The sequence below is a fragment of the Suncus etruscus genome, chromosome 6 (genome assembly GCF_024139225.1).
Source record: "Suncus etruscus isolate mSunEtr1 chromosome 6, mSunEtr1.pri.cur, whole genome shotgun sequence".
Taxonomy (NCBI): Eukaryota; Metazoa; Chordata; class Mammalia; order Eulipotyphla; family Soricidae; genus Suncus; species Suncus etruscus.
In genome coordinates this window covers 1562171-1589756 of record NC_064853.1, presented here as the reverse complement: position 1 = coordinate 1589756, position 27586 = coordinate 1562171, and the positions used below count along the sequence as shown (strand labels likewise).

Here is a 27586-nt window from a genome sequence, read left to right as displayed (position 1 = left end):
GCATCCATGCCAAGCTGCCATGGTCCCAGGAACAGACCTGCCTCTTCTCCAGGGGTTGCTGCATTCTTCATGGCAGCTTATGGGCTACAGAGCCCAGAGACCACCTGGAGTTCCTCCCACTCACAAGACACCCCAAGAGCTGTCTCCAAGACACACGTCTGTCAGGGTCTACAAGGAACAGGGTCTGGGACCTCCCCAAGTCACACTACCTTCCCTGGGAGGACAAAGCAACCCTTGAGACAATCCCAGACATTGGCCTTGGGGTTCAGGCCTTATTGCTTCCAGCCTATTTTCCTCTCCTCCTGCTGGGTCTGGGAGCACTCAGCAGTAGGGATGAGGGTGTGACATGTGGAGCCGCTGTCATCAAACTCTGCAGGAGACCTGGGGATTGGAGACATAAAGACACAAGACAGAGACTAAGAGACAAATAGACATGAACAGAGACCCAGAGACAGACCTAGACTTGGAGACTGGGAGACAGAGACACAGACGCAGAGACAGGCAGACTAGGCGGCATGTCCCCAGCAGATCCTGGCACGTGTCCCCCCACATCTGCCCCCGGCCTGGCTGAGCAGAGGCTGCTCTCAGATGGGGCAGAGCCCACATGGCTGCCATGATAGCGCCCGTTTCAGGCACCTTTGTATTATGTGAGGGTCGCCATAGGAGCAAGACCGAGGCAGAGGGGGTTCTGTCTGAGAGAAGGGGCCTGCCTAAGGGGAGGCTGCCTGAGGATGGGGACTGTAGTGGAGGTGTGTGCAGTGCGGGGGGTGGGCAAGAGGACCTTTGGGCTGTGATAGCTGGTGTCACTGTCCCCACAGAAGCGATGATCTCTCCAAGGCCCTTTCCTCATCAGCATCCTCCCTGCTGTACTACTATGGCCTGCCTAAGTCCAATTCTTTTTTGGGGGAGGCCACACCCAGCAATGCTCAGGGGTTATTCCTGGCTCTTTGCTTAGAAATTGTTCCTGGCAAGCTTGGGGAACCATATAAGATGTCGAGAATTGAACCAGGGTCCACTTTGTGTTAAGGCAAACACCCTACCGCTATGCTATTGCCCTGCCCCCCTCTCAGTCCATTTCCAAAACGGGAAGTAGCGGCCTCTGGGACATGGGACAGCCCACCCCTGTGGCTCTTGGGGCACTGGGCTAGGACATGAGTCCTTCCATGACCCTCTGGTGATGACCCAGGACTGGATAGGGCTGGCCTTGGGGTTCAGGTTTGGGAGGGCTCACCAAGCCCCCAGAACACCTCACAGCCCATTCGGTTGGGCTGAACCACCATGGCCCCAAGCTATATAGTTCACGCCACTGGGGCCAGGTGGGCACAGAGCCTGGCCAGGAAGGGTTAAATCGGGTTGTGGGGCGCAGGGCGTGGACTCCCTACCCCACAGCTGCCCATGCCCATGTGCCCTGGACACCCCCACTCCCTGGGTGCACCGCCCCTTCTCCCGGCTTCGGGCAGGGCCGGAAGGAGCTGGAATTTGGATGTTTTAAGCCCCTCCCGGCCCATCCCCCACCTGTCCTACCATCCCTACCCCTGGTCCCCAACAGGAGCTAGGCATCTTCCTGTGCCTCTGATCGCCGATGCCAGGGCACCAAGCGGGGAGTGGCCTGGGGTTCCCTAGAAGCCAGTGCGCCCCACCCCCACAGCCCCTGCACAGCTATGCCTTGTGGGACCAGGCCTTGGAAGCAGGAAGCTGTGGCGGGGGCGGCGGCAGGGCTGAGCAGGGCCTGGAACAGCCCATCCAGAAATGGGAGCCAGCTCGGCAGAGCAGGCCAGGGCTGGCACCTCACTGCTCCTACCTCCATGCTGTGCGCGCGCACACTCACACACACACACACACACACACACACACACACACACACACACACGCTCCGATACATATGCAGTCAACATATGTCCACCCAAACACGTGTGGACGCAGCACCTGACAGCATGAGCATTGCAAACACGCACTGAGCACACACACAATTTTGTTTTTGTGTTTTGTTTTTGGGCCACACCCGTGATGCTCAGGGTTGACTCCTGGATCTGCACTCAGGAATCACTCCTGGAATTGTGCAAAGGACCCCCATGAGATTCCTAGGATCCAACCTGGGTCAGCTGCGTGCAAGGCAAACTCTCCTGGCTGTATCATCAGACTGGCCCTTGCATACCCGTCTTGAACCCGCACATCAGCTGGCACAAGCCCCGCCTCCCCCAGGGATGAGACCCTCACCCTGCCCTCCTCCCCCCCCCCACTTGCCACTCCCGCCCTTCCCTGGTTCTGCCAAGCATCTGGGCCAGCCAGGAAAGAGCCAGGAGCAGCCCTGAGCTTTCAGCCAATGCCCATGGCCTGCCTGCAAACCCCATCGGCCCTTCTAGCCCAGCCCACGGTGCCAAGGCCGCAGGCGGGACCAGTCACTGTGGGGCCAGCTCAGCGCCCTCCTGCAGGCAGCGGGGAGCTTGGCATTTGATGGGCAGCACAGACGTGCAACCACTCTCCCCTGCCTGGGCCTCCTGTCCTGAGGGGCCCCCATCCCAAGCCTAACCCTGGTTCCTGTCTTCCCGGAACTTTCCGGAACAGGCCTCCATGTCAGCAGGAGAGCCTCGGGGCTGTGCCAAGCTGTCGGCAGGAAAGGAGCAGGGACGGGGTCCAGCTGGCCGGACACCTGCGTGCACCGGGCGCCTGAGAGGCCAGGCCGGCCCCCTGCAGCAGGGCCACCTGCTCCAGGGTGGGGGGGCCCCGGACACACAGCCCCCGAGCCTGGCAGGGCTGGGGCACAGATGGCTGCAGCCCAGGCCAGGGCCTCATTGGGTGGGGGGCACCAGAGCCCCGTCTCCCAGCACTCTCACCTGGCAGCAGGCAGGACAAGGGGGGGGGCTCCGCGGTGAAAGCCCTGAGCACGCATCCCACTGGGGAATGCATTATAGCCAACCCTTTGGGGCTGTGTCCCTGGAAGGGGGCACTGTGATGTTGGTTAGGCACAGGCGGGGCCTGCGGGCTTCCTGTCCTGAGGCGGCCCTCAGGCCAAGGCTTCCGCTTCCTGGAGGCTGTGCCAGTGCTAGGCCTGAGCAGCTCTGACCCAAGGGCCCCACTCCAGGCCGCTGTCACCTCCAGGCCTTGGGGGCTATCAGTCTGGCTGGTACCCCCAGAGGCTGGCCAGGCAGCCTGGAGGTGAACAGGTCCACTCCTCGGGCTCCCCAAGCTTGTCCTGGTCACCCTGTGCTTGGGGTCATCAGGCTGGCGAGTTAGCTCAGTGCCCAAAGCCACGTTCTGAAGCATTGTGCCCCCTGCCTGCCTGGCTGGGGTATCGGATGCTCCCCACCCACACTCACCTACACTCGTGCCGACATGCAGTCACATACATAACACTCAGCCCCACACCTTCACGCACTCACTTGCACATGCCCAGTCACACACGGGCGAATGCAGAGTCAGCGCCACACTCAATACTAGCCGCCCACACTCAGCCCTACCCACAGGACCAGCACACACCGAGGCTGTGCAAATCTATCTGCAAAGTGCATGCATGTATGGGCTGCAGCCCCACGTTCTCTCCAAGTCCTCTCTAGTACCGTGGGGGCTACATTGAGGCCCAAGGGGTGCAGTGAGGAAACAATGCCAAGCATCTCTTTTTTAAATCAGGCATTTATAAACAAGAAAGCATACATTAATTACATAAAAATAGTCTTCCAATAGTAGAGTAAGTCATATTGTCATTAGCAGCAGCAAAGGAGGGACGGACAGACGGAGGCGAGGCGGACACTCGGTGGGCCCAGGGTCTTAATGGAACAGAAATGGGGTTTGTGACCTGGGCTCCGCAGGCGGGGTGGGGGGCTGGGGGGCTGGGGGGCAGAGCAACATTCCCCCTTAGTTGAAAACAGCCCAGAAAACAAGATGACGCTGACAACCAGGTAGGAAAGTTCTGGAAAAGGACCAGCACATGTACATGTATGTACAAGAGTGGGGTATGTACATGTCCGCGCTCACACTGGCCACGTGTGCAGCAAAGCGGGAGGGCGATTAGCTGCTCGTAGATGCGTTATTGCTGTTGGTTCTCTCCTTCGGCAGACAGAATTCGGGGCCGGGCGCGGGGGCTCAGCGGCAGGCACTGGGCGGGTCCAGAGCGGGCCTGCCCGTGGACGCGGCCCTGATGGAAGAGGCCCGGATGCCCGCACCTGAGCTGCTGGTGACCGGGGCTGCCTGTGTCCCTCCCCCCAACACCAGGTCCACGGCCGGCCTGGAGGACTCTCGGGGAGGGAGAGGGCACAGCACTGGGGGAGGAGGGTCAAGCTCAGCGACGGGTAGCGGGGACAGTGAGGGGGGCAGGCAGAGGCTGCCTTAGGAACTTAGGAACGTCCTCACTCCCTGGAGCCGGGAACTCAGAAGCGAACATCGCGGGGCCCGAAGCACAGGCATGAAGCTTGGCCCCTGCTGCTGGCGGCTTCCGGGAAGCGAGGGCCGAAACGGGGCCTGGAGGGGTGAGGCTGGCGGAGCTGCGTGTTCGGAAGAGGCCCGAGGACAAGGTGATAATGCCCATGGGGGACGGACGGGTGGGGTGGGGACAGGAACAGCTCCATGCACACACATCAGAAACTGCAGAAAACAAAAGCAAAAACGAGGCCAGACAAACCTGCGCGTGTCCCTTCTGCATTGCACTTTAGAGGGGGGCCGGCGGAACCGTCCCCAGTAAACCCAGGCAGCTCGCAGACGGGTCCCAGAGTCCCCAAGTCCGCACGCATGTGCACGCACGGCCGCTCCGCCAGGCGTCACGCGCAGAATCCCACTAGATCTCTCGCGTGTGAATAAATACCATGATCTCAGGGTGGACCACTGCCTCTCGTCTACTGGGAAATCAATTTTCAAGCTTGGGCATAAGAAACCTTATACAATTTGCATAAACAGTCGAGTAAACGAGATTATTTGGAATAAATGCAAGTAACGTATTGATAGGGCAGATTCGACCGCTACTGTAGACGTATTTTGGGGTTAAAAAAAAGACGAGTCAGGATTGGCTGTACAAGATGCTGGAAGGCACAGAACCACCCCCCAAGTTCAGTTTCTGCATTTTCGTTTCTTGTGATTCCCTTGTTCAACCAAGCACCAGGGGGCCCCAGCGCTGAGCACTTATGGCGCTGCTCAAGATCCTCCGCGCCGGATGCAGCGTCAGACCTCAGTTAACCGGGGAGTAAAAAGGGAGATTGTGGACAAAGTGCAGTTCTAAATAGACGCTTAAATGAACAAACCAACGAAAGGAAAAGTGAAATGATGCCGCTCTGCGCGACGCCGCTGCTCAGGCCCCGGACTCGGCAGTGCCATGGGCCATGCTGAGCGCGGGGCCACCCCCTGCTCTCCCCCACGGAGAAGGCCCAGCCGGCCCTGCAGAGGGAGGCGGGTGCCCACCCCCTCCCGGCGGCCGCTCGGGGACCTGGGCCCTTGTCGCTGAAAAAATAGACTCTGGAGAAAAAGCCGCTGTCCTCAGGCGGCCGCGGGCGGGGCCTGGGCTGGTGTCCGGCGTGGGGGTCAGTCAGCACAGAACCGAGTCAGTCTCCTTATTGGTGTCAATAGCTTATGACAGAGTGATGGTGGAGGCGCCGCTGGGGTCCCAGCCGCTCACTTGGACGTGGCCGCGGAACGTGGCTCTGGACGCTCACTCGGCCCGAGGCACAGTGACACGTGGTGCGGGACAGGCGCGGTGTGGTCAGGGCTCCAGCCCAGTGCTTTCCCCGCCCGGCTCGGGCCGTGGCCGGGGCCACAGCTGCTCCTGCAGCTCCTTCACCACCTTCTCCAGGTGCTCACGCGCCTCACGCTCCCGCAGCAGGTCGGCCCGGAGCTGCTCTCGGTCGGCCTCAGCGTGCTGCAGCTTCACCTGCAGGTCCTCGATCTGCGTGGAGAGGAGGAGAGGGCAGGGAGGACCGGTCAGCATCAGCAGCGCCAGGGCTCATTCCGCCCCCCACCTGCCTGGCTGCGCCCTACCTGTGCCGAGTACTTGGCGCGCAGACGGCCAGCCTCGCAGCCCTGGTCGCACACCCGGACCTGCCGCGCCTGCTCCAGCTCCCGCTTCAGCCGCTGCCGCGCCTCATTCGCCTCCTTCATCTTTTTCTCGTTCTCGGCCCGCAGACGCTCGATCTCCTTCCGCAGGTTGCGCTTGGCCTCTGTGGCCTCCCGTAGCTTCTCCTTCTTGGCCACGCGCAGGAACTCCAGCTCCTGAGGTACGGACGCAGGTCAAGCCCGGCTGTCACGCCATGTCCCATGCAGGCATGGCCCCCTGCATTCCTCCCCTGCCTCGACCCAACCCAGCCCCACACACCTGGTGCAGGCTACGCTTGGCCTGTAGCGCAGCGCTCAGCCGTTCCTCCTGCTTCACGCGCATGCGTACCACCTCGTGCAGGAACTTCTCTTTGGCCTCTTTGCTGTCCAGGCCGCCCTCCAGTGCCTGCCGCAGGTGCTCCAGCTCTGCCTCCAGTCCCCCGCTTGTGGCTTCCCCAGGGGGTGCGGGGTCCGGGGCGCCACTGGCTGGGGCTGGGGCGTGCATGCCCGGGGAGCTCAGGTCCTTGGCGGAGCTGGATGAGGTAAAGGATGGAGAGGAGAGCGAGGACAGGGAGGAGGTGACTGCAAGAGACACAGGGCAGTCACTGTCACTATGTGCCTTAAATAACATAACTCTGAAAGACTTGTAATTCACATTGGTGTCAATTAAAAAAGAATTTTTTTATGGAGTGACCCAGCAGCACTTGGGTCACTCTGGCTCTGCGCTCAGAAATCGCTCCTGGCACGATTGGGGGACTATATGGGATGCCGGGATTCAAACCACTGTCTGTCCTGGACTGGCTGCGTGCAAGGTAAACACCCTTCTGCTGTGCTATCTCTCCATCCCCCTATAAAAATTATTTAAAGACGGGCCGAAGCGGTGGCACAAGCGGTAAGGTTGTTGCCTTGCGCGCGCTAACCTAGGTCAAACCACGCATGCTTGGTTCCCCTGCACACTTCGATCCCCCGGCGTCCCATATGGTCCCCCAAGCCAGGAGTGATTTTGGAGTGCATAGCCAGGAGTTAACCCGAGCATCACTGGGTGTGGCTTAAAAAAACGATTTAAAAAAGAGAGACACATATGGGCACTCTGCTCACTGCACACGACACACGCATACCACAGGCACTCATCACACCCAGCCAGGTGAATGTGTACACTACTCGAGCGCCCACACACCTGAGCACACAGACACCCACGATGCACAACAGGGGGGGGTTGGGGGGAGCCGGATGCACTCACACTCCTCGCGACTCTCCACCTCCACCTCTGCCTCTGAGTCCTTGTCCTCTTCAGGGACGCCAGTGGGCAGGGGGGGGTCTGGGACCCCAGGGGCATCAACCGTCAACTTCCGCTTCCTTGGCTGCATACACGTGGCAAGGGGCTCGGGGATGCGGGACACCGCCGGGGCGCAGGCTGGGCTGCTGACCACCTTCTGAGCTGGTGGGGCCAGTGCCACATTGGGGGCCACACCCGTCTCGAAGCTCTTGTAGGAATAAAAGCTGCAGGCACAGAGTTACTGAGGTGCCCTCTCGCCCTCCCCCCTCCCCGTCCCAGGCACAGTTACTGAGGTGCCCTCTCACCCTCCCCCCCCCCCAGGGCACAGCAGAGTCGGAGCTGCCTCACCTGTCTCGGATCAGGGCTGGCAAGTGAGGGGACAGTTCCTTGTCGTTCGTGGACACGGCAGGGGACCAGGGGCGGAAGGCAGAGAGTCGCTGGCGCGGGTGCGAGCAGCCGAGGCTCTGGGGGGGGACAAGGCAGCATGAGACCTCTGGTTCTCACCCCTCGAGGACCCCACCCCACCCCAGGCCCAGGCGCACTTTGCTGGAGGGGCTGGCTAGGCCGCGCGGCCAACCCGACTGTTTGTCCTTGTCAGAAGACGTGGGGGGCTGCGCGGGACCCTCGTCCGTCTTCCTGATGGAGGCTGGGGGCTCTGAGGGCACCTGTGAAGGACAGAATGGTCAGCCCAATTGGCCCCAGGTGCAGGGACTCAGGAAGTGGATCCCCACATGTACAGCCTCATCACTGCCCCCACCTCTAACATATGCAGCAAGATATGGGGACCTGAGGAGGGAGCGTCTAGTGGTGCCCCCCAGAGAGCTGACCCGGGTTCAATCTTTGCAGCACATGTGGTCACCTGATACCCTACAGAGAGCCAGAGGGATCTCTGAGCACTTCTGGGTGTGGCCTCAACACCAAACCACCGAAGCAAAGCGGAAGAATCCCAGGACAGCTGGGTCTCAGCTTCCTGTTTGGCTACTGGGCAGACTTTGGGCATCCTTTCGGGTCAACACAGACCCCACAGCCCCTCCTGGGAAACCCCTGGCACCCCATGGAAGCAGATAAAGGCGGGCAACCTTTACACCCCAGCGGGGCCCACGGACAAAGGTGACCAGCAGCTCCTCGGCATGTCAGCTCTGCCCATCCCCTGCTGGCACCCTCAGGAAGGGCCTGGCTATCAGACCCCAGATAAAACTCAAGGCAGGAGTTGCACAGGCTAATCTAGGACGGACTGAGGTTCGATTCCCCTCCCCATCCCCCGGCCTCCCATATGGTCTCCCAGCCAGGAGCGATTTCTGAGCGCAAAGCCAGGAGTAGTCACCGGGTGTGGCCCAAAAAAACAAAAACCAAACCAAAACAAACCAAAGAATCCTCAAGGCAGGAGCCCGAACAATAGCACAGTGGGTAGGGTGTTTGACTTGCACACAGCCTACCCAGATTTGATCCCCAACATCCCATATAGTCCCCTGAGCACTAGCAGAGAGTTCTGAATACAGAGCCTGGAGTAACCCTGAGCACTGCTGGGTGTGGCCCCAAACCAACCCCCATCCATCCTCCACCCCGCAAAAAAAAAAAAAGCCTAGGCAACACTTGGCCACTACATGTGGGCAGGGGGTGCAGAAAACAGGACACAGGCTGCTCAAGGAGATGCCCCAGGAACATTCCACAGAAGAAGCTGAAGCCCAGGAGACAAACTGGCCTTGCACGGCACTGCACACAGTCCCCTGTGCACTAAGTGTGGCTCAAACACCCCCCAAGTGAAGCGTAAAACCCCCAGAGGCAGGATAGGACTCCCTAGCATTGTAGGTGGGGACCCTCCCCGACATTGCTAAGAAGGAGGTCATAGGACAGAGAAGGGGTTCTGGCATCTTGGGGTTCACTCCTGAGGCCCCTAGGTCAGCAGCAGAGCCCAGCCCTTCAGAGAATTAAGCACCAGTCCCCTGAAACCAGGCACCATCAGCCAGCCCTGTGCGGCCCAAGCACGTTTCTGACCAAATGTGAGCTGCACCCTGGTTGGGCCGCACCTCCACAACAGGCACTGTATCACCACCCTTTCCGACAGTCCCCCAAAGAGCTCAAACAGGATCAAGCCAGTGTCCCCAACCCTGGAGGCCAAGGGGGAGAACCCCTGCTCAGAGAGCTGCAACACGGTCCCCAGTTCCAATCGTGGTTCTGGAGCAGGCAGGGGAGCTGGGAGAGAGGCAGCAGTGAGCTCTGGGCACACAAGAGCACAGACGGGCAAAGACAACAGCCAGCAGGAGACAGGGCACCTCAGGACACACCAGGGCATGGCCTACCCCACGCAGCTGGACCGGCGCAAGAACGCATGGAGGTGCCAGCATGGAGCACCCCGAGGCTCCCCACCCATGCAGCACTCCAACACCCCAATTTCTGCTGGGAGCGAGACCAGCACCAAGAGGTGCTGCGGGAGCCGAGAAAGAAGCAGCAGATAGGGCCCAGACAGGCCCTAGGCTGTGCCGGGCAGAGCCAAACACACACTAGCCGACACCATGGGCCAGAGCCAATAGGAGACCGCACCCCAGAAGGGGTGACAGGTGTACAAGAAGAGCACCCCCAAGCTTCCTACCCATCTCTGCATACCATGCTGTGAGCTATGGCCCCCAGCACCCGCTACAGACGAGCCAGAAAGGAAGTGATGATGTGGGGAACCCTCTGTTGATGAGGCGGGCACCCCCAACCTGCCAGAGCATAGGTCGGGGCACAACATCCTCAGTAGAAAAGTCTGCTCCCGGGAACCAAGGCAGCGCCAAAGCTTCCCAGAGTCAGTCCAGAGCAAAGCCTGGTGGTGGGGAAGGGCACTAGAGACCCACCAGGTGCTGCACCCCAGCAGTCTCCACTTCCCCCAGTCTGTCCCCCGGTTCCCCCACGTCCAGGCGGAGTCGTGGGGTGGGGGAACCCCTTGAGCCAGGCCTGCATCCACAGACCTTCCGTGGCAGCTCCACAGCCGTTGGCCTACCCCCTAGCCCCAGTGCGCACAGCAGCCCCCAACGAATAGCGCAAACGCAGCCCTGAGGTGCACAAGTCTGGGGGCCCACCCAGCAACAATGCCAGGTGCACACGGGGAGACCAGGGTAGGCACCCTGGCCCAGAGCTGTGCCAGGGGCTCCATAGATGGGCCTCTCCCACCTCCCAGGCCCCCCTCGGACCACCTGACACTGGCCCTGGCTTGGGCTGCTGCCATCCCCGTCGCGCCTTGCACACTCCTTCCCATTGTGTGGGGCACTGAAACTCTCCACCCACTTCCTGATCACTGTGGGGCACAGGCACAAACCCAAACCCCAGATAGGAAAATAGCAGTGGCCTGAGACTCGCTACATCTAAGTAGGTCACCTCTCCTGTCACTTCTGCCTTCTCCCCTTTGAGGGCTTGGGCTGGGGTCTCACACACCTCCTGACACCAGCACCTGGTAGGAGAAGCACTGGGGATACTGGGGGACTGGAGAGGTGCTGGACCTGTCCAGGAGCAGATGCTGAGCACAGAGGAGCCCCCCTCCCCACTGGACACAGGACTGTGGGCCCTGAATGTTCCTGGCAAGCAAGGTGCGACTGCAGTCCCGACCTGCTCTGGATCCTCCCGGCAGGCAGGAGACACAAGCGGGGATCCTTGCAAAGGCCAACAGGGGAGTCAAAGGGTGCAAGTTCCTTATGCCCACCAGGGGCTCTCGGCCCTTATCCTCAGCTCCATTTCCAGCAGCAGAGGCAGGAGGGTGCAGAGCAGACGAGGGGGCTGAGACACTGCGTGCTACAGGCCTGCCTGGGTGCTGACGATCTACCGGCACGTGGCCCAGGGCAGCGCTGTCCCTGGAGAATGGCCCCCACTGCTCCAAATTTCAGGCCCTGTACATCGATGGCCACATGGCCCATCACACCAAAATGTGGAGCCCTCCAGGGGCCAGCATGGGGACACTCACTCTGCTTCCCCCCAGGAGGCAGAAGGACCTCTTCTCAGCCTCAGTGTCCCCAGGAAGGGCACATGCATCATGTGGAGTACTGAAAGGTGATAGCAGCCCCTCCAAAAGCAGTGCAAGTGTCCCTCAGCAGCCTCAGTCCCCAACACTGTGGTGACAGGTACAGGTAGGTACGAGCATGTATGCTTGGGCACTGTGATGTGCGGTGCCTGTATACAAACCTGGGTACAGAAGAGAGCACAGCGTGTAGGTGGGGAGTGTGCCAGAAGGGCAGGTAACCCGGGGGATGCACTGGGACTGAACATGAGTATCAGGCCTGATCTTGGGGCGCCCATCCTCTGAGTTGAGGTCTTTCTCACCCCCTTAAGGGGAGGGGAGTGCGGGACAGTAGGGGAGTGGAATGCATGGGAGCACAGTGGAGGGATTCAGGGCAGGGGAGTAGAGGGGAGAGCAGAGGGGCGAGAGTCAGAACCAGAGAGGAAATAGAAGTGCAGCTCTGAGGGACACACACAGGGATGCCAAGGTCATGTGTCCTACCTGCAGGTCAGAGCCATCAAATTTCAACACCCTGGTGACTCTGGCTCCTGCTGCTGCTCTCTGACAAGACCCTGTACACCCCCATGGAAACGGGGCAGCAAGGCAGCAGCTGTGCCCCACATGACTTCAACATCAACCTAAGCATTTTAACAGGGGATCAGAGGAAACTAAGACTGGGACTGTTTCAGCTCCAACCGACGGGTCAGCACTGAGAGCCAGGAGGGTTTTCCTGGGGCATTTCCACAGAGGACTGTGCGAGCCTGGGGGAGACCCTAGTGAGAACCCGGTGTGACTGGTGAGATTCTGATGAGAACTTGCAAGACCTTGTTGAGGCCCAGAGAGGCCGAGGTGAGGTGACACCAGTCGGACAGCTGCACCCGCCACAGCCCAGAGGCTCAGCCAAGCCTCTGCAGTGCCAGTTTCTGCGCCAAGCCCCAAACCACCCAACTAGTGGAGCCGGGGAAGCTTAGCGGAAAAGTTCTGGAAGGCATCGGGCTCTCAGCAGGGACCAGCTGCAGCCAGAGACACTGGCCCCAGGGGCTGCCTGAGATTCCCCCAACAGGGGCGGGTGGCACAGTCCGAGCTGGCAGCTTTCACTGCTTCCCAGGCAGGAAATGGGGTGTAGGGCCCCACCCCCAGGCCGGCGGCTGAGCTTCCTGGCGCCTCCTTCCTCCCTCCGTCCCCACGCGGCTGAGGCTGCCCTGCTGGCTGTTTTCTCACCATAGAAACCGCCACAACAGGCCGGGCCGGGGCAACCGCCTGCACCACTACACAGCAGGCACCTTGGCGAGCCCCCAGCAGGGTGCCAGACAAAGCCAGTATCTTCATGCATGAAGGTATGGGACCTGCACGGCTACTCTGCCCCCGCCAAATACATACATACATACATACATACATACATACATACATACATATGCGTGCACGCACATAGTACACACACACACACACACACACACACACACACACACACACACGGCATATGGGAAGAAGCCAGAGCTGGCCTAGCCCACGCCCACTTGGACAGGAGGGGCTGTGGACAGGTCCCCATATGACGGCCCCCAGGAGGGGGCACGGGTATACTTTCTGGGGCTCCACAAGAATCACAACTTGCGGGGCCGGGTAGGTGGCGCTGGAGGTAAGGTGTCTGCCTTGCAAGCGCTAGCCAAGGAAGGACCACGGTTCGATCCCCCGGCGTCCCATATGGTCCCCCCAAGCCAGGGGCGATTTCTGAGCACATAGCCAGGAGTAACCCCTGAGCGTCAAACGGGTGTGGCCCAAAAACCAAAAAAAAAAAAAAAAAAAAAGAATCACAACTTGCGGGCCCGGAGAGATAGCACAACAGCACTTGCCTTGCAAGCAGCCGATCCAGGACCTAAGGTGGTTGGTTCGAATCCCAGCGTCCCATATGGTCCCCCGTGCCTGCCAGGAGCTATTTCTGAGCAGATAGCCAGGAGTAACCTGAGTGCTGCCGGGTGTGGCCCAAAAAAAACAAAACAACAACAAAAAGAATCATAACCTGCAAAGTGTGAAAGTGGGCCACAGTGCCCAGAGGAGTGGGTCCCTGCAGGGATGCCAGGCGGGTGAGCCAGTCTCAGGGAGAGTCCCAGACAGAGAGGACAGCAGGCACATGGTGGGTAGGCCCTGATACCCCATGCCTGCTGGTGACCCACACACCATCCAGGCTGTTCCCTTCTTGGGAACCCAAAAACACCTGCAAGGGGTGTACAAGAGGTCAGAGGGAGAGAAAGAGCAGAGGGGTAAAGTGGAGACCCCACACGTGCACAAAGCTCCGACCTTACCCTGGGCCCCATCCCAGTGCTTTGGTGTGTGGTGGGGCCCTCAAGACCATGCTGTGCCGTGGGGATGACCTGGGCCGCTTGAAGCACAAGCTGCAGGCCCGCACGCACACTGCTGCTAAGGGAACAGGAAGGGAGCCCACATTCCGCCAGCACTGCCCTGTGGGTGCTGCCGAGGGGAAGATGACAGGGATTTGGCTCACGGCCTTCACCACCCTCTACACGGGGCTAGTGGGTAGAGCGCTTAAGTAAGCAGCCCCACTGGGCCACAGGCGGGGTGGGGTGTGGTGGGGTGGGGTGTCCTGCAGGCACCGGATGGTGTGTGGCTGAGTGTGAGCAGGCAAAGGCCATCACAAGACATCACAGGCACTCGCAGGCTCACCCGGGTGCCCTGGGTGCAGTGTGGTGCTTTGCTGAACCCCGTCCCCATCTCCCAAAGCAGGGCAGGGGCTCTTGAGGCGGCAGGGCCAGTGTCTCCCAGGCTGAGCCTACAGAAGCGAAATGCCAGAGTGGCCACTGCAGAGCCCCACCACCTAGGACACCAGCGTGCACCCCAAGCCAGGCTCTGTGGTTTCCAAAATATACAAGGAGGGAAATACCAGCTCTCCTGAGACGGAGCCCTTACATGCTGCAAGTCTGACAGCAGCGAAGTGCGCCTCCGTGTTTCTAGCTGCGCACCACTGTGCTGCCCCCCAAATTCATCGAGACTGGAGGGGCATGAGGAAAGCCTCCTCCCAGCACCCTAAAACTCGCAGTGGTCCTCAAACTATGGCCCGCAGGCCACATATTGAATTTGTATCTGTTTTGTTTCTTCATTGCAAAATAAGATATATGCAATGTGCATAAGAATTCGTTCATAACTTTTGTTTTTACTATAGTCAGACCCTCCAATGGTCTGAGGGACAGTGAACTGGGCCCCTGTTTAAAAAGTTTGAGGACCCCTGCTCTAGAGCAAGCACCAGGCCCAGGGGCCATTTTCTCTGCTGGGGATCTGGGAGCATGGGATTCTGCCCGACTCCACACTCCTAGTCTGAAGTGGAGGCTCCCTGGCGGTGTCCCAGACCAACATAGAATGGGAACAACAGTTGGGTCACTCCAAGGACAGCACAGGGCTGGAGGACCCCATCACTCCCTGCTCTGGTGCTCACCTCTCTCCACAGGAGTGCCGTAAACCCACCCCTGAGAATGGCACAGGACAGGGTCTTGGGGGCCAGGCACACAGGGACAGGAAGTCAGCCCAGCCCAGCCGTCTTGGCCTCCCTGAGACAGACCGAGTCCCCATGTCCCCATGCTGGACACTCGCCCTGGCCGCCAAGCGGGGCCCGAGGCCTGCTGGGCCGGGGCGTGGGAACGCAGCAGGCGCAATAAAGCAGTGGCCAGTGACCTTTTGACCGCCCCTCTGCAGCCAGGCTGAGAGGGCAGCAAGGGGCCCCGGGGAGTTCCTTGGCCTGGCCGGGAACATGGCCCGCTGCGGGGGAAGCCGCCAGGCACTTCCCAGGGGCCATGTCCGCTGGGTCTGGGGACAAAGGTTTCCGAGGAGAGGCAGCCCCACAGGCAGGCAGGGGACATGGCCAGCCTGCAAGGACCCACCTCCCAGGAGACACCCCCCTGGCCAGGCATCTGCTCGGACAGGAAGGCCCATCTTGAATCCCAGTGACCTTGTCCACAGGTGCAACCCTGCTCATACCAATTCCAGGGACCCCAGGAGACGGGTGGGCACCCTGGTTCTGCCCCTTGGCGCTGAATGACCTTTTCACCCGGCAGGTCGGGAGGCTGATGCAGAGGGGTCCACGGGGCACATGTGTGGGGCCCGCCCCTCCAGAATGGGGGTCGCTGGTTTACGATTGCCAGATGGCGGCTGTGGTGACCGCCTGACCCCAGTAAACAGGGGTGGAGCCACCCTGATGAGGGCCACACAGGTCATCGGGACAGTGGCCCGCACCGTGTGGCCAGACTGAGCTAGACCTGCTCCAAAAGGCCCAGCAGGAAGGAGACGTGTCATCAGCAAGAAACCCTCCCCCAGGACCCTGCCCCCAGTCTCACACTGAGAGCAAACTAGTCGTACAAATACATGGCACACGCATGGGCCCAGGCACGGTGACTGGATGCTTGGAGCAGGAGAGACCAGTCGGCTCCATCTCCCAAGGATCCATACTTAGTTCCCCAGCGCCGTCCAATAGTGAGTGGTTGACCTGCACGGCTCACAGCCCAGGGCTGAGGGAGTCCCCCGCCCAGATTTCACCATCTTTGCTCCCGTCATACTGGGAGCTAGATGTGGGTGGGTCCCTTCCCTGAAGCCAGCCCAACTGTGAGCACCAGGACTCTGTCACCAGGAGTCGTGGGCACTCCCCCATGGCATGACCAGGCATGTGGGCACTGTTCCATAGTGTCACCCAGAGCCATGGATGCTGTCCCATAGTGTCACCAGGAGCCGTGGGCACCGTCCTGTGATGCCAGCAGGAACGTGGGCACCAGGCAGGCTTCACTAGTACTCTCAGTGCAGCTGCTCATCTGAACCACCCGAGTCAAAGCACTCGTTCAGGCAGCCCCGACAACCGAGGGGCTGGGAGACAGGCGCAGGGCGAAGACGCCCCCGGAACCCGTGCAGGAACGTCGCTCAGAGCCGGTGCCAGTCAGTTACAATCCGTAGCTTTCTGCACCCACCACCTCCGCTGAGCTGCCCACGCTGCTTCCATGAGAAGAGGGCCCCAGGGGCTGCCTTCAAATCCCAGGCAGGGGCTAAGGAGAGCCCCCCAAGGTAAGAGGCAAGAAAGGCCTGTCCCAAGTGAGGCCACTGCATTAAAAAGGTCCCCAGCAGAGCAGGTTAGGGGGTTGGGCGAGCAGAGTCAGAGAAGCCCCTTAGACGGGAGCAGCTGAACCACTTGCAGTCCTGCTGAGTGCCCGAGGCTTTGTCCCCCTCAGCCAGGGTCCCCGACTTCAAGCCTTCTTGGACCCAGGATGCCAAGAAATGCCCCGCAGAGCCAGGAAAACACCCTCACACCCAGGAGGGCAACACGGGACAGACAGCCAGGCGAAAACGTGCCACAGCGCAGTGTCATGGGCACCACGGGCTGGCCCAGAGAGAAAGGAGTTCAGAGTTAGGCCAGAAGGGTTCAATTCCTGGCATCTCACATGGTCCCCCAATCCTGCCAGGAGCAATTTCAGAGCACAGAGCCAGAAGTAACCCCTGAGCGCTGCCATTTGTGTGGCTCAAAGACAGAAAGAGAGAAAGAGAAAGAGGGGAGAGGAGAAAAAAGGAGAGGAGAGGCAGAAAACAGAATAACGAACACAAGTATAGCAAGGATGGGGCAATGGAAGGGCAGTACAGGGCGGCCCAAACAGCCCAGCTGACCCCAGTTCCATCTGGCATCTCACAGTGTCATGTCCCCACAGCTTGCTTGGAGTCACCATGAGCACAGAGCTAGGAGCAAGCCCTGAACACTGCAAACTGACTGTGGCCCCCAAACCACACAAAAATAAACGTGGAATAGGGCCAGTGTGTTAACACAGTGGGGAGAGCTTTGGCCTTGCAGCACGAGACTGACCCAGGTTTGATTCTTGGCATCCTATATGGTCCCTGAGCCTGCCAGAAGCGATTTCTGAGTGCAGACAGGAGTAACCCGAATACTGTCAAGGTTGGCAAACAAACAAACAAACAAAACGGGCTGGAGAGAGAGCATGGAGATAAGGCGCTTGCCTTTCATGCATAAGGTCGGTGGTTTGAATCCCGGCATCCCATATTGTCCCCTGAGCCTGCCAGGAGTGATTCCTGAGCATAGAGTCAGGAGTAACTCCTGAGTGCTACTGGGTGTGACCCAAAAACCAAAAAAAAACACCACAGGACAAATCCCAGAGGCCATGGTCACAGTGATGGAGACCCAAGTCAGTGCCCCCATACCTGGACACCAGCTCCACGGAAGGAGGAAGAGCAGAGGCACTGAGGTGCAGAAGGTGAGAGGACCAAAACAGAAGGGGCAGCCACACCCCATCCACCCCCAGGGCACCCTCCTCACCGCACACCGTGTGACTCAAGAGGACCCTCAAAGAGTGAGTCCAATGGGCTGAGGGATGACAGGAAGGGCATTGCACGTGGCAGCCCTGCCTCTATTCAGGGCCCAACACAGGTTGCCAGGAACTGTCCCTGAGCAAAAACCCACCAGAGAGGAGAGTGAAGTTCGCCCAACATGCCAAAGGGGGACAATTATGTCACAGCCCCCATCAAGGCGGCCCTCTGGGCTCTGGGCAGAAAGACGTGGGCAGGGGTGGGGACAGGTGCTGAGAAGGAAACAACCAAACCGAGACCCCAGTTACCACAGGTACAGAGACACAGGGGACCCCTGCCATGCCACGGTCTGACCCTATCAACGAGGACAATGACCTGGTGCTGGGGTCACTCGCCTGGGGCAGCAGGCCCAGAAACAGGTGTCCTAAAGGGAGTGCCCATGGGCTCAGGAAAGGCCCCTGGGCTGGGAACAGACCAGCTTCCTGGCCTCTCTGCCAACAGCAGAGCTTGGAAGGCTCTCAGAACAGGGACTCACAGGCACAGAGGCATGGTGGGCCACAACACCCACTGCCTCAGACAGTCACTCTGCCACCCAATCTGGCCCCAAGGTGGGGCGTGCTCAACAGGACACCCAAAGTCCAACCTAGAAGCCCCTCCCCCTGGAAACCTGCCTCAGATTCTCCTGTTCAGCACAGCCCGGAATTAGACCCAGTTACCAAAGGAGGAAGAGCATCCCACTAGTGACATCGGGTTGATGAGGGACGCATCTCTGAGACAGAATTCTCAGTTTAGTCTGGAGCAAGGGCCACTGTGGTCATACAACACACACGTGGGCCCCAGCACAGTGGGGCACTCCCCTCCATGACTGATGATCTGTACCATATACAGGCCCACAAAGACAAGCACAGCGTCGGTGCAAGCCAGGACCACAGTGTGGGTGAGGCAGGACTCACACCACACTCAGCCCAGACAGGATGCTGCCCCCAGGCCCTGTGGGCACACCCTCCACAGGAGCCCCCAAGCCACCCCCTCGGGAAGCAGAGGGACAAAGGACCCCTTTCCGAGCCCTGAAACATCTGGGGCGCCACATAGCTGAGAGCTCCAGGGAAGACAGGTGACTGGTGCCTCCCTGAAGCACAGTAAATCCCCGGCCCAGCACCAAGGTCCCTGCTCAGACCCCGGCTGGGGTAAAGAGGCTGAACACACAGCAAGGACGGAGCTGACGATGGTCACCTGGCAGGTGGCAGGAGGGGCATCCACACAGAGCAGAGAGCAGCCGGGGAGAAAGGGTGCAGGGAGCTTTGGGCTCACATGTGGCTGTGTCCACCCCTGAACCGGGCCACGCACAGAAGGCAGGGGTGTCAGGAGAGTGGAGTAATGGTCAGGAGTGATCAGTGCACCCCATTCAACGGCCCCAGTGCTTGAGCCCGAATGCCAGGTCCACAATTCGGGGGCAATGCGGGGGGCAGACGGGCACAACAAACCCCAACTGTGGTGTCACAGGTGCCCATGGAGGGGACGTGGGTGGATCTTAGAGAGCATGGGCCAGCAGTGTCCGTCAAAGTCCGTAGGGGGCAGAGGTCTCAGGCCAAGGTCTCAGCTGAGCAGCCTGACCAGGACAGCCAGTCAGAGGCTCCATCCCCAGGGACACCGAGGACAGGCTTTGCCGCAAACCTCCCGTGTGACGACAGTCAGGCTGCCAGGCTGAGCCCCTGGGTCCTCTTCAGACGAGTACCATGCATAGGGCCCTGGAAGTTAGCCCCGGACCAGCCGGCAGACGGCTCCCTTGAGCAGCAGTTTCATTCTGGCCTGGAATAGGGGACTGAGCCCCCAAGGCCTGGCCAGGTTCACTGAGGCCATGCACATCCACGGTGACCCTCGGACACGACTCTTGCTGGGGTGCCCAGGGGAAACCCAGCAGATACAGAGCTTTGGGTTCAAGCTCCCAAAGTAGCTGGGGTCTCCACAGGTTTTCCCTTCCCAGAGCAGCAGCAGCACCACCACTACCATTACCACCACACCCCGCCTTATGGACTCTGAACAGAAGGAAGGGGGTGGGACAAGGCCCACACCCACCTGGCTCCCACCACTGGCACCCTGCGGTCCTCAGGGGTACCTGAGCAACCCCATACCCTCCTACCCCACCCACCCATCCCCGCATAGCCCAAAGTCTCTGTCTTGTTGGCTGAGCATTGCTGGGATGGTCCCAATAAAGTCAGTCAACTTAGGGTTGGAGCGACAGGACAGCAGGAAGGGCACTTGTCTTGCACACAGACAACATAGTTCAATCCGTGGCACCGCAAGGATTCCCAAGTGCAGAGTCAGGAGCCAGGCCCAAGAATCACCCAGGATGGAGCCCCCAAAACAAGAGCAAAGAAGAAAAGGCCTAGGCGAGGTACAGGCCCCATCCCCACAGCATCTGAGTGCTCACTCCCACCCCATGGGCTCTGGCGGCACTGATAGGACGGACAGTTCCAGCAGTGCAGAGTTAACAGCAGACGGAGAAAGGATGGTGACTCTTGGGGGCCAGAGGACATTCACACCCTGTCTCACGTGAGGAGGGACGAGTCTCCCAAGCACCATATCGATGCCTGAGGCCAAGAGTGGGGTCACACCAGGCCGCCGAGGGAGCTGACCTAGTGGGAGAAAGTTCATGGAGACGCGGCGCAGAGTCTAAAGTCTCTCTCCCAGGCATTGTTCCCCGCCCTGCCCTACCCTGCCCCGCCCCTCCGAGGACACACTGGGGCCCAGCTAACCACCAGTCTCAGCGCTGATGTGGTGCCAGATGCTGCGAGCACCACACCCGGGTATCACCTGGCAACCCCGTGGCCCCCCAAACACACAGACAGTGGGATCTAGGGACAGGCCTAGGGACACCGACAGGATCCCAGGGAGTCACAGGAGTACAGGGCACTTACGCTGACTTCCCTGCCTCGCCGGCCCAAGCAAACTCAGCCTTGGGAAGTAGGTTCAAGGGGTGGCCCCGTCTCAGTGCCACAGCCTAGTGGCCAGCCAACACTGTGGCTATAGGAGCAGCGGGGATACTCCGACCCAGCCTGGCCTTGAAGCCAGCACCCAAGTGCTCTCGCCCTGGAGCCCCACCCAACACTGTCCTAGGGGGTGCCCTGGGGAGCCCTCCATGCTGGGAGCACAAAGCACCCCACACACAGAGGCCCAGGCCCCAGAGCAAGGAAGGCAGGTCACCAGCCAGAATCCACCCCAGAAGCAGTCAGTGAGTTAGATACCACATCTGCAGCACGAAGGACCCCGTGGGGGGCTGCCACCCCCTGCAGTCAGAGACAAGGGGTGTCTGCCAGGAAGTGCAGTCCGTCAATAACCAGCGACAAAGCCCAGAGCACAGAGGCCGCCCTGGCCAGGCAGCTGAAAGAGGCAGCAGCTGGGCAGTCCCACAGCAGAGGGTCCCCGAGAAGTCCACGGCCACCCTGTGTCACATGACGCTCAAGAGCAGGTGGCCAAGGACCCGCAACACCGGGCCACCTGTCCCCAAAGGTCTCACGGCTTGACAGGTAATCTCAAACACAACCCCAGCTCAGGGGCCTCCTGTCCCCAGGAACCACCTTGGCAGCTCCAGGCCACACTGCCGGTAGATCCCACAGCGGGTGTGGGGGGGCACCTGACAGCATATTCACTCACACACATACCCTGTGACCCCCTGCTGTCCAAACTTCCCCTCTGTAGCCTCTCCTACCACAGAACAGGTGGCCGTGGCCCCTGACAACACATGACCAACAACGCAAGTAACCAATGACAGTTGCTGTGGGGACCCCAACCTTCTCCCATAAAGATAAGGCACTCGATGGGCTTCCAGGGAAATGGGAGTGGGGTTTCAACAGCTCAGCCCTGTGTCCCGCACTCTGGCACTGAAAGCAGCTGCACCCCAGTGCATAGCAGTGCGGGAGAACCTGTAGGCTGTCTGCAGTGCCTTAGTCCAGTCACACCATAAACAGGAGGTTCAGGGACTGACTGAGTGAGACCCAAGAGGATAAACCCTGATCAGATCCCACCAGGGGAGGCCTCTGCAGCCCCAAACTCAAACAGAGGAGGGAGAGATTCCGGGACACATCTCTGCTGGACAGACAGTTCTGGAGGTGGAGGGTGGAGTGCACACCCCCGGGAGGTGTGGCGCCCATCCATAAGCCGAGGTGTAAGGGTGCAGGCCTGGCCACGTGGGAAAATGCAGCAAGCAAAGCGCAGGCGAGGCAGAGAGAGGCAAGGGTGAGGAGGCCAAGCAGGGCCTTGGGGGTGGGACGTGACACTGGGGTCTAGATCTCGGGAACAGACCCCTGGAAGGGGGAGCCGGAACCTCAGCGATAGAACAGCAGGCAGGGCACCTGCCTCAGACATGGCTGACCTGGGTTGGATGCTGGTATCTCATTTGTTCCCCTAGGCCCTGAGCACTGCTGGGTGTGACCCCAAACAAACCAAAACCAAACACACAGATGCCCAACAGAGGAGAACTGAAGACTCGGGCTCTGGGCTGCAGTTATGGCCTCAGGCTGGCGGTGCCCCACCCTGGGATCCCACTTGAGGGGTGCAGGATGGAACCTGAGGAAGAGCAGGGAGGGTCCAAGCAGACAGCTCCAAGGAACTCCAAAGTTCCACAGCCCAGACTCTTGGAATGCCCCGGGAACCCACACCTGCCAGGCTGAGTGGCTGCGCACGCAGGGACGAATCACACACCCAGAGATCCTTCACTGCCTCCACAAGCTTGTCCTCTACAGGTTGGGAGCTAAGCCCAAGCTTTTCTTTGCACACCTGCTAGTAGGGCAGACAAGTTCATCTAGAGCGGCCCCTCTACTATTGAGAAAGAAACCGAGGCACCGCTGAAGCCCCAGCACCCAGCACCTGAGACTCCCATCAACAAAACACAGCAATCAGGTCTGACGGGCAACAACGGCAGCAGAGAAAATGAGCCACTTCTGGGCAGAAGACCCCACACCTGGCAGCCCTCTTGCCCACACGCTGCCCAGAGCATGCCCCATCGAGGCAGGTGGGGCACTGTGCACCAGCCAACAAGCACACCTTGTTTTCAGTTTCAGGAGCTTTCCTAAAGGGAGGGGTGGGCAAAGTTGTCGAGGGTCACAACTGGCGAGCTGGGCGCCACGGCTGCATTCAAGGATGTTAAAAAAAAAAATCACAGTTTTGATAGTTCTGCAAAAAAAAACTTAGCAAATTTACAACAAAACTGTCAAGTAATTAAGGCAAGGCACTTCACACATGAACTGAACTGCTAATTAAAACCCCCTCGCTTAATTGACTGCATTTGCATATCGTCCGACTTGGAGCACAAAGCTTTTGGCGGTCGGGCCACACAGGGGCCAGGCGGGCCAGTGGGGTGGCCGCAGGCTAACACCTCACAGGCTCCCCATGGCCAGCGCACCCAGCATAGGCCCCTGGAGCCCACACAGGGCCCTGCCACAGCCTTCAGCCAAGGGACCCCAGGCAGGTGTGCAGTGCTTGAGCGGAGAGCAGGGACAGGACACAGGCCACGGGTGGCTGGAGGTGCATCTGCACAGAGGCAGCGCTGCCCCCAGAGATGGATGGGCAAGGTCACAGGCGTGAGGCGGGTGCAGGCTGGAACAGCTGCCCCCCCACCAGCCTGACACTGACAGGGTCAGCAGTAGGAAAAACCCTCCCCCCACTCCACACAGCTGCCAATACCCCCCACAGGGACGCAAGGGGATGGGGGGGGGATGGGGACAGGGGTCAGGTCAGAGAGGCAGGAGCAACACAACACAGAGCTACGTGGCCCAGACGTGCAGAGCTGTCTGAGCCACTCCTGGAACAGCCCGGCGGCTCCTGGGATCCAGTAGGACCCAGAGGGACCCAGGGCAGGAATGTGCTGGAGCCCACAGGTAGGCAGGGAGGCCGGCACGGGCATGCTGGGCCTCTGACCCTCACAGGGGCTGGTAGAGCAGCATCGGCTCCTTGGCCCACTCCAGGGATGTCATGTGCTAACTTATGGCATAGGAGAGGCACACGGGGTGGACACCCCAACAGCACCTTCTCGAAAAGTCCTAGAGAGGCTGCCAGAAGGGCCAAGCAGTGGGGACAAGGCGCCACTCGGCACCCTGCTGAACCCACACAGGCACACCCGCAGCTCAACCAACTCACCTGGTGGCCTGGGGGGGGTGGGGGGGCCCTGGGCCACACCAGAAGGCCAGACCTGCTTCGACAGTGACACCGCAGGGAGGTCACCGCCACCTTCCCTACTCTGGGAAGGCCAGATAGGCCTTTTGCCCACGGAAGGTCACCGGTGGGCTCTGGGGACCCTGCAGGAGGGATGCTGCGCCCTCTCCTCACACAGACCCAGAGGAAATAATCCAACCTCTGTATTTTGACTCAAAACAAAGACACTTAACCAACATTTCAGTTGAAACTTGCATAATTCTCCCGTGGAGAAAGCCTGGGCTTTCGCAATCCTTCGAAAGAGACACATTATTGTGCTTGTGTAACAGTCCCGCCAGAGCCCGGCCGCCGCAACACCTCCCGCCAGACGGCCAGGGCGCCGGCCCCGGAAGTGCCACCTCCCCCGCTGTCCCCGCGGGCGGCGGCGTCCCAGACATCCTGTGCTCCCGTCTGGTCGGCTAGCAGTCCCGCGGTAGCATCCAAAGACCCAAAGCCACCGGGACAGGCCTGGCGGGGCGCAGGGCCCCCAAGGAGCACCTTCAGCCAGCACCCACCTTCCCTGCCTTGGGGCGCTGGAACCGGGGGCATCGTCCCAGGCGCACCTAGGGGGACACCTTGTTTGTGTTAAGCTGGGACACTGAGACTAGAGCCATGGCGCAGTGGGGAGGACAACTGGCCTTGCACAGGGCTGACCCTGGCTCAATCCCCAAGCCTTGGCATCGCTTTTGGTACCCCCCTTCGGAGCAGGCAGGGGGAAGGCCCAAAACCAAACAAGAAACCGAAGATACGTTTCCAGGGTTCTAGAGAAGGTTCTCTCTAGAAAACGGGACGGCAGGTGGGGTCTTTTGGGAAACTCTGCTCAGACCCCGGAAATGACCGGGGCCCCAAGAAGCCCAAGAACCTGGGTGGGAGAGCTGTCCTGGGTCCACAGTCCAGACCCCGCAGGGAGGGAGGAGGCCGGAAAAAAAGTCCAGCACTGCGATTGCCAGGTCCTCCCTCTGCACAGCCCCAGAGCCAGGCCCCTGCATAGTCACTGCATGGAGAAAAGCCCAGTCTAGAACACCCCAAGCGCAAGCAGCCTGAGGCGTGAAGGACAGCAGCGTCGTCCCCACAACAGACACACAGACACACACAACAGGCCCTTGACAGCTCTGTGCCTACTGGAACTAGCCCCGGGCGGAAAGGACAGTACCAAGGTCTGGGGGTAGGTAGGTGGGTAGCTGCCACCCCTGCACCCCAGGGAAGCACCAGAGAGTGGCCTAGAGGGCAAGACATGGCCCCGGTGACAATGGACAAGCCCCTTCCACAGCACCCCAGGCTTCAGGGCTATAAACCCCACCGCGGCAGAGACGCCTGTTCTCATCTGAGGGGCGGCCCTGGCACCCCCAGAACCCGGGCTGGGGCGCCCCACCCTGCAGAGAGCAGCTCTCTGCATCGGTCCCTGGCCTCCCTTCAACTCTGAAGTGAGGGATCCCCTTCCAGCACCCTCTTACAAGGGCCAGTGGGGACAGACAAGCGCAGGGCTGTGCTGGGGAGACTGAAATGTGTCCCTAGGCTGAGGCCTGCCCTGCGGGACGACGGCCACTCCCCCGGTCTCCTCCAGGCCCCTGGGGAGCCCCAGTTCCCGGGCAGTGTGGCTGGAAGGGCGGTGGCCGGAGAAAGGGCAGCGCCCAGGGCCTGCGCCAACGCCCGGAGTGAGAGCCGGGGACCATCCTGCCTTGCACTCTGAACCCCCAACCAGGGACAGGGCCGAGCTAGGCCCAGGTCGATGGGCTGGGGACGATCACAGACACACGCTGACCCGTGTCCACACAGCAGAGGACAGACAGCACAGGGCACTCAGCTCAGAGGCACGCGCGCTGCCAGCCTCCGTGCGTCAGCGGGCAGGCAGGGGAGGACCCCCTGAACAGAAAGGCCCACGCCAACCGGACGACCCTTCCTCCCGCGCCCCCCCCCCCCCCGCGGCAGACAGCTGCCAGCTGGGCGCCGGCCTGGCCCTGGGCCGCAGCCGCCAACACAGCCACCCTCACACGCACGCGCAGCGGCCCCCCTGCACAGGCGCCGAGCCGCTCCCCAGACTCTGACACGCTGCTGGAGGGGCGCCCAGAGCCGGGCGGGAGCAGCTATTCACAGATCCAGAAAAAAAAAGTTTGATGCAATAGCTGAATTAATGAGGACTCCCAAGAATAGCTGAGCCGGGGCCGCTCTGTGTGCCGCCGAGTGCGCTCGCTCGCTCGGATATTCCAAAGTTCCAGATCCGAGGGCCGGGGGAGGGGGGCCGCGGGAGCCGGGCCAGGGCCCTCCCCGCCGCGTTTCCGAGAGAGGGAGCCGGAAAGGGCGCGTCCCAAACAAATCGCAGGCCAGGAGGGCGACGACGACGCCGGGATTCACCCCCGGGGCAGGCCCTGGGAGAAGCCGAGGCCGGACACCTGGCCTGGCCTGGCGTTCGGGGAAGGGGGCTGGGGGTCCTTGTCCCAAGATTCCAAAGCACCCCCAGGAGGCCCGGGGGGCGGCCAGGGCCCTTCTAGTCGGGGTCCAGCCCCGAGCCCAGCCCAGCCAGCTCCAGGGGGGGCAGCGGCCACTCGCTCGCTCGCTCGCTCGCTCACTCACCCGGGGCACCCGCCGCTTGTACTTGTTGCCGTAGTCGAACTTCTCCTTGACGTCGTCCAGGCAGCGGCCCAGGCGCGCCTGCTCCTCCTTGCCGGTGTAGTCCTGGCTCAGCAGGATGTAGGCCCGCCAGTTGGCCGAGTCGAAGCCCCAGTGGCAGGTCCGGTTCTCCAGGGCCTTGTGCGAGTGCACCACGAACTTGTGCGGCGGGTAGAGCAGGCGGCAGTCGAGGCACTGGATGCAGGCGGCGCTGGGGCTGCTGTAGAGCTCGGGCACCAGCAGCCCCTTGCACTTGCCGAAGCACTCGTGGTAGACGCGCAGGCTGCGCGCGCTCAGCTCCAGGCCCAGCGCCAGGCCGGCCGCCAGCTCCTTCTTGCAGGGCGGCGGCGGGCAGGCGCCGCCGTAGAGCAGCGCGTTGCACAGGCGCTCGGCGTCCGTCTTGGTGATGAGGCCGCAGGACGGCGCCGAGAAGGGCAGGATGCCCATGACTTTGAGGATCTCCAGCTGGTCGGCCGTGCAGCGCGAGCAGTAGATGTGCAGCTCGTCGCACACGGCGTTGATCTGCTGCAGCGAGAAGTCGCGCAGCACCGAGTTGAGGATCTGCGGCAGGCACAGGCGCTTCTCGCCGCCCACCACGAAGCACGAGATGGTCTCGCCCTCCAGCACCGTCTCGCAGCGCTCGGTCGAGCGGTCGGACGGCATGAAGAAGGGCCCGGGCAGCACGGGCGGCGGCGGCGGCGGCGGCGGCGGCAGCGCGGGCAGGTGCAGCACCGGCGGCGGCTCGGCGGCCGCGGGCAGCGGCGCCGGCGCCGAGGCCGCGCCCGCCGCCTCCTTGGCCGCGGCGCCCTCCTTCTTGTAGGCCTCCTGCGCCCAGCGCGCCGAGAAGGCGGCCGGGCCGCCCAGCGAGCTCATGGAGCTCAGGTGGAACTGCTCGAGCGTCTTCTGCAGCCCGGGGTGCGGCTGGAAGCCGCCGCCGCCGCCTCGCCCGCCCGCCGCCGCCGCCGCCGCCTCCATGGCGCGCTCGGGCTCCCCGGGCCGCTCCCGCTCCCGCTCCCGCGCGCCCGGGCCCCCGCGCCCGCCGCCGCCCCGCGCGCCCCGCCGCCGCCCGCGGCCCCGGCCCCGCGCGCCCGCCGTCGCCGCCTCGCCGCGGCCGATCACGGCCGCCGCCGCCGCCGCCGCCGCCGCCGCCGCGGCCTCGGCCTCGCCGCCCGGCGCCGCGAAGGGGAAGGCGGGCGGCGCGAAGGGGTCCCGCCGCGGCAGCCCGGCGCCGGCGC

The 27586-nt window shown here is 61.3% G+C and overlaps 1 protein-coding gene across 1 annotated transcript; it reads right to left on the bottom strand.

The window, feature by feature from the left end:
- Nucleotides 1–3612: 3612 nt before the first annotated feature.
- On the bottom strand, nucleotides 3613–27326 carry SKI (SKI proto-oncogene). The gene is made up of 7 exons (XM_049775316.1): nucleotides 26316–27326; nucleotides 7831–7953; nucleotides 7637–7752; nucleotides 7253–7512; nucleotides 6293–6594; nucleotides 5959–6189; nucleotides 3613–5866 (listed from the first exon to the last, which is right to left on the bottom strand). The coding sequence occupies exons 1-7, from the start codon at nucleotides 27324–27326 to the stop codon at nucleotides 5684–5686; spliced, it is 2226 nt and encodes a 741-aa protein (XP_049631273.1). The 3' UTR covers nucleotides 3613–5683.
- Between the last annotated feature and the right edge of the window lie 260 nt (nucleotides 27327–27586).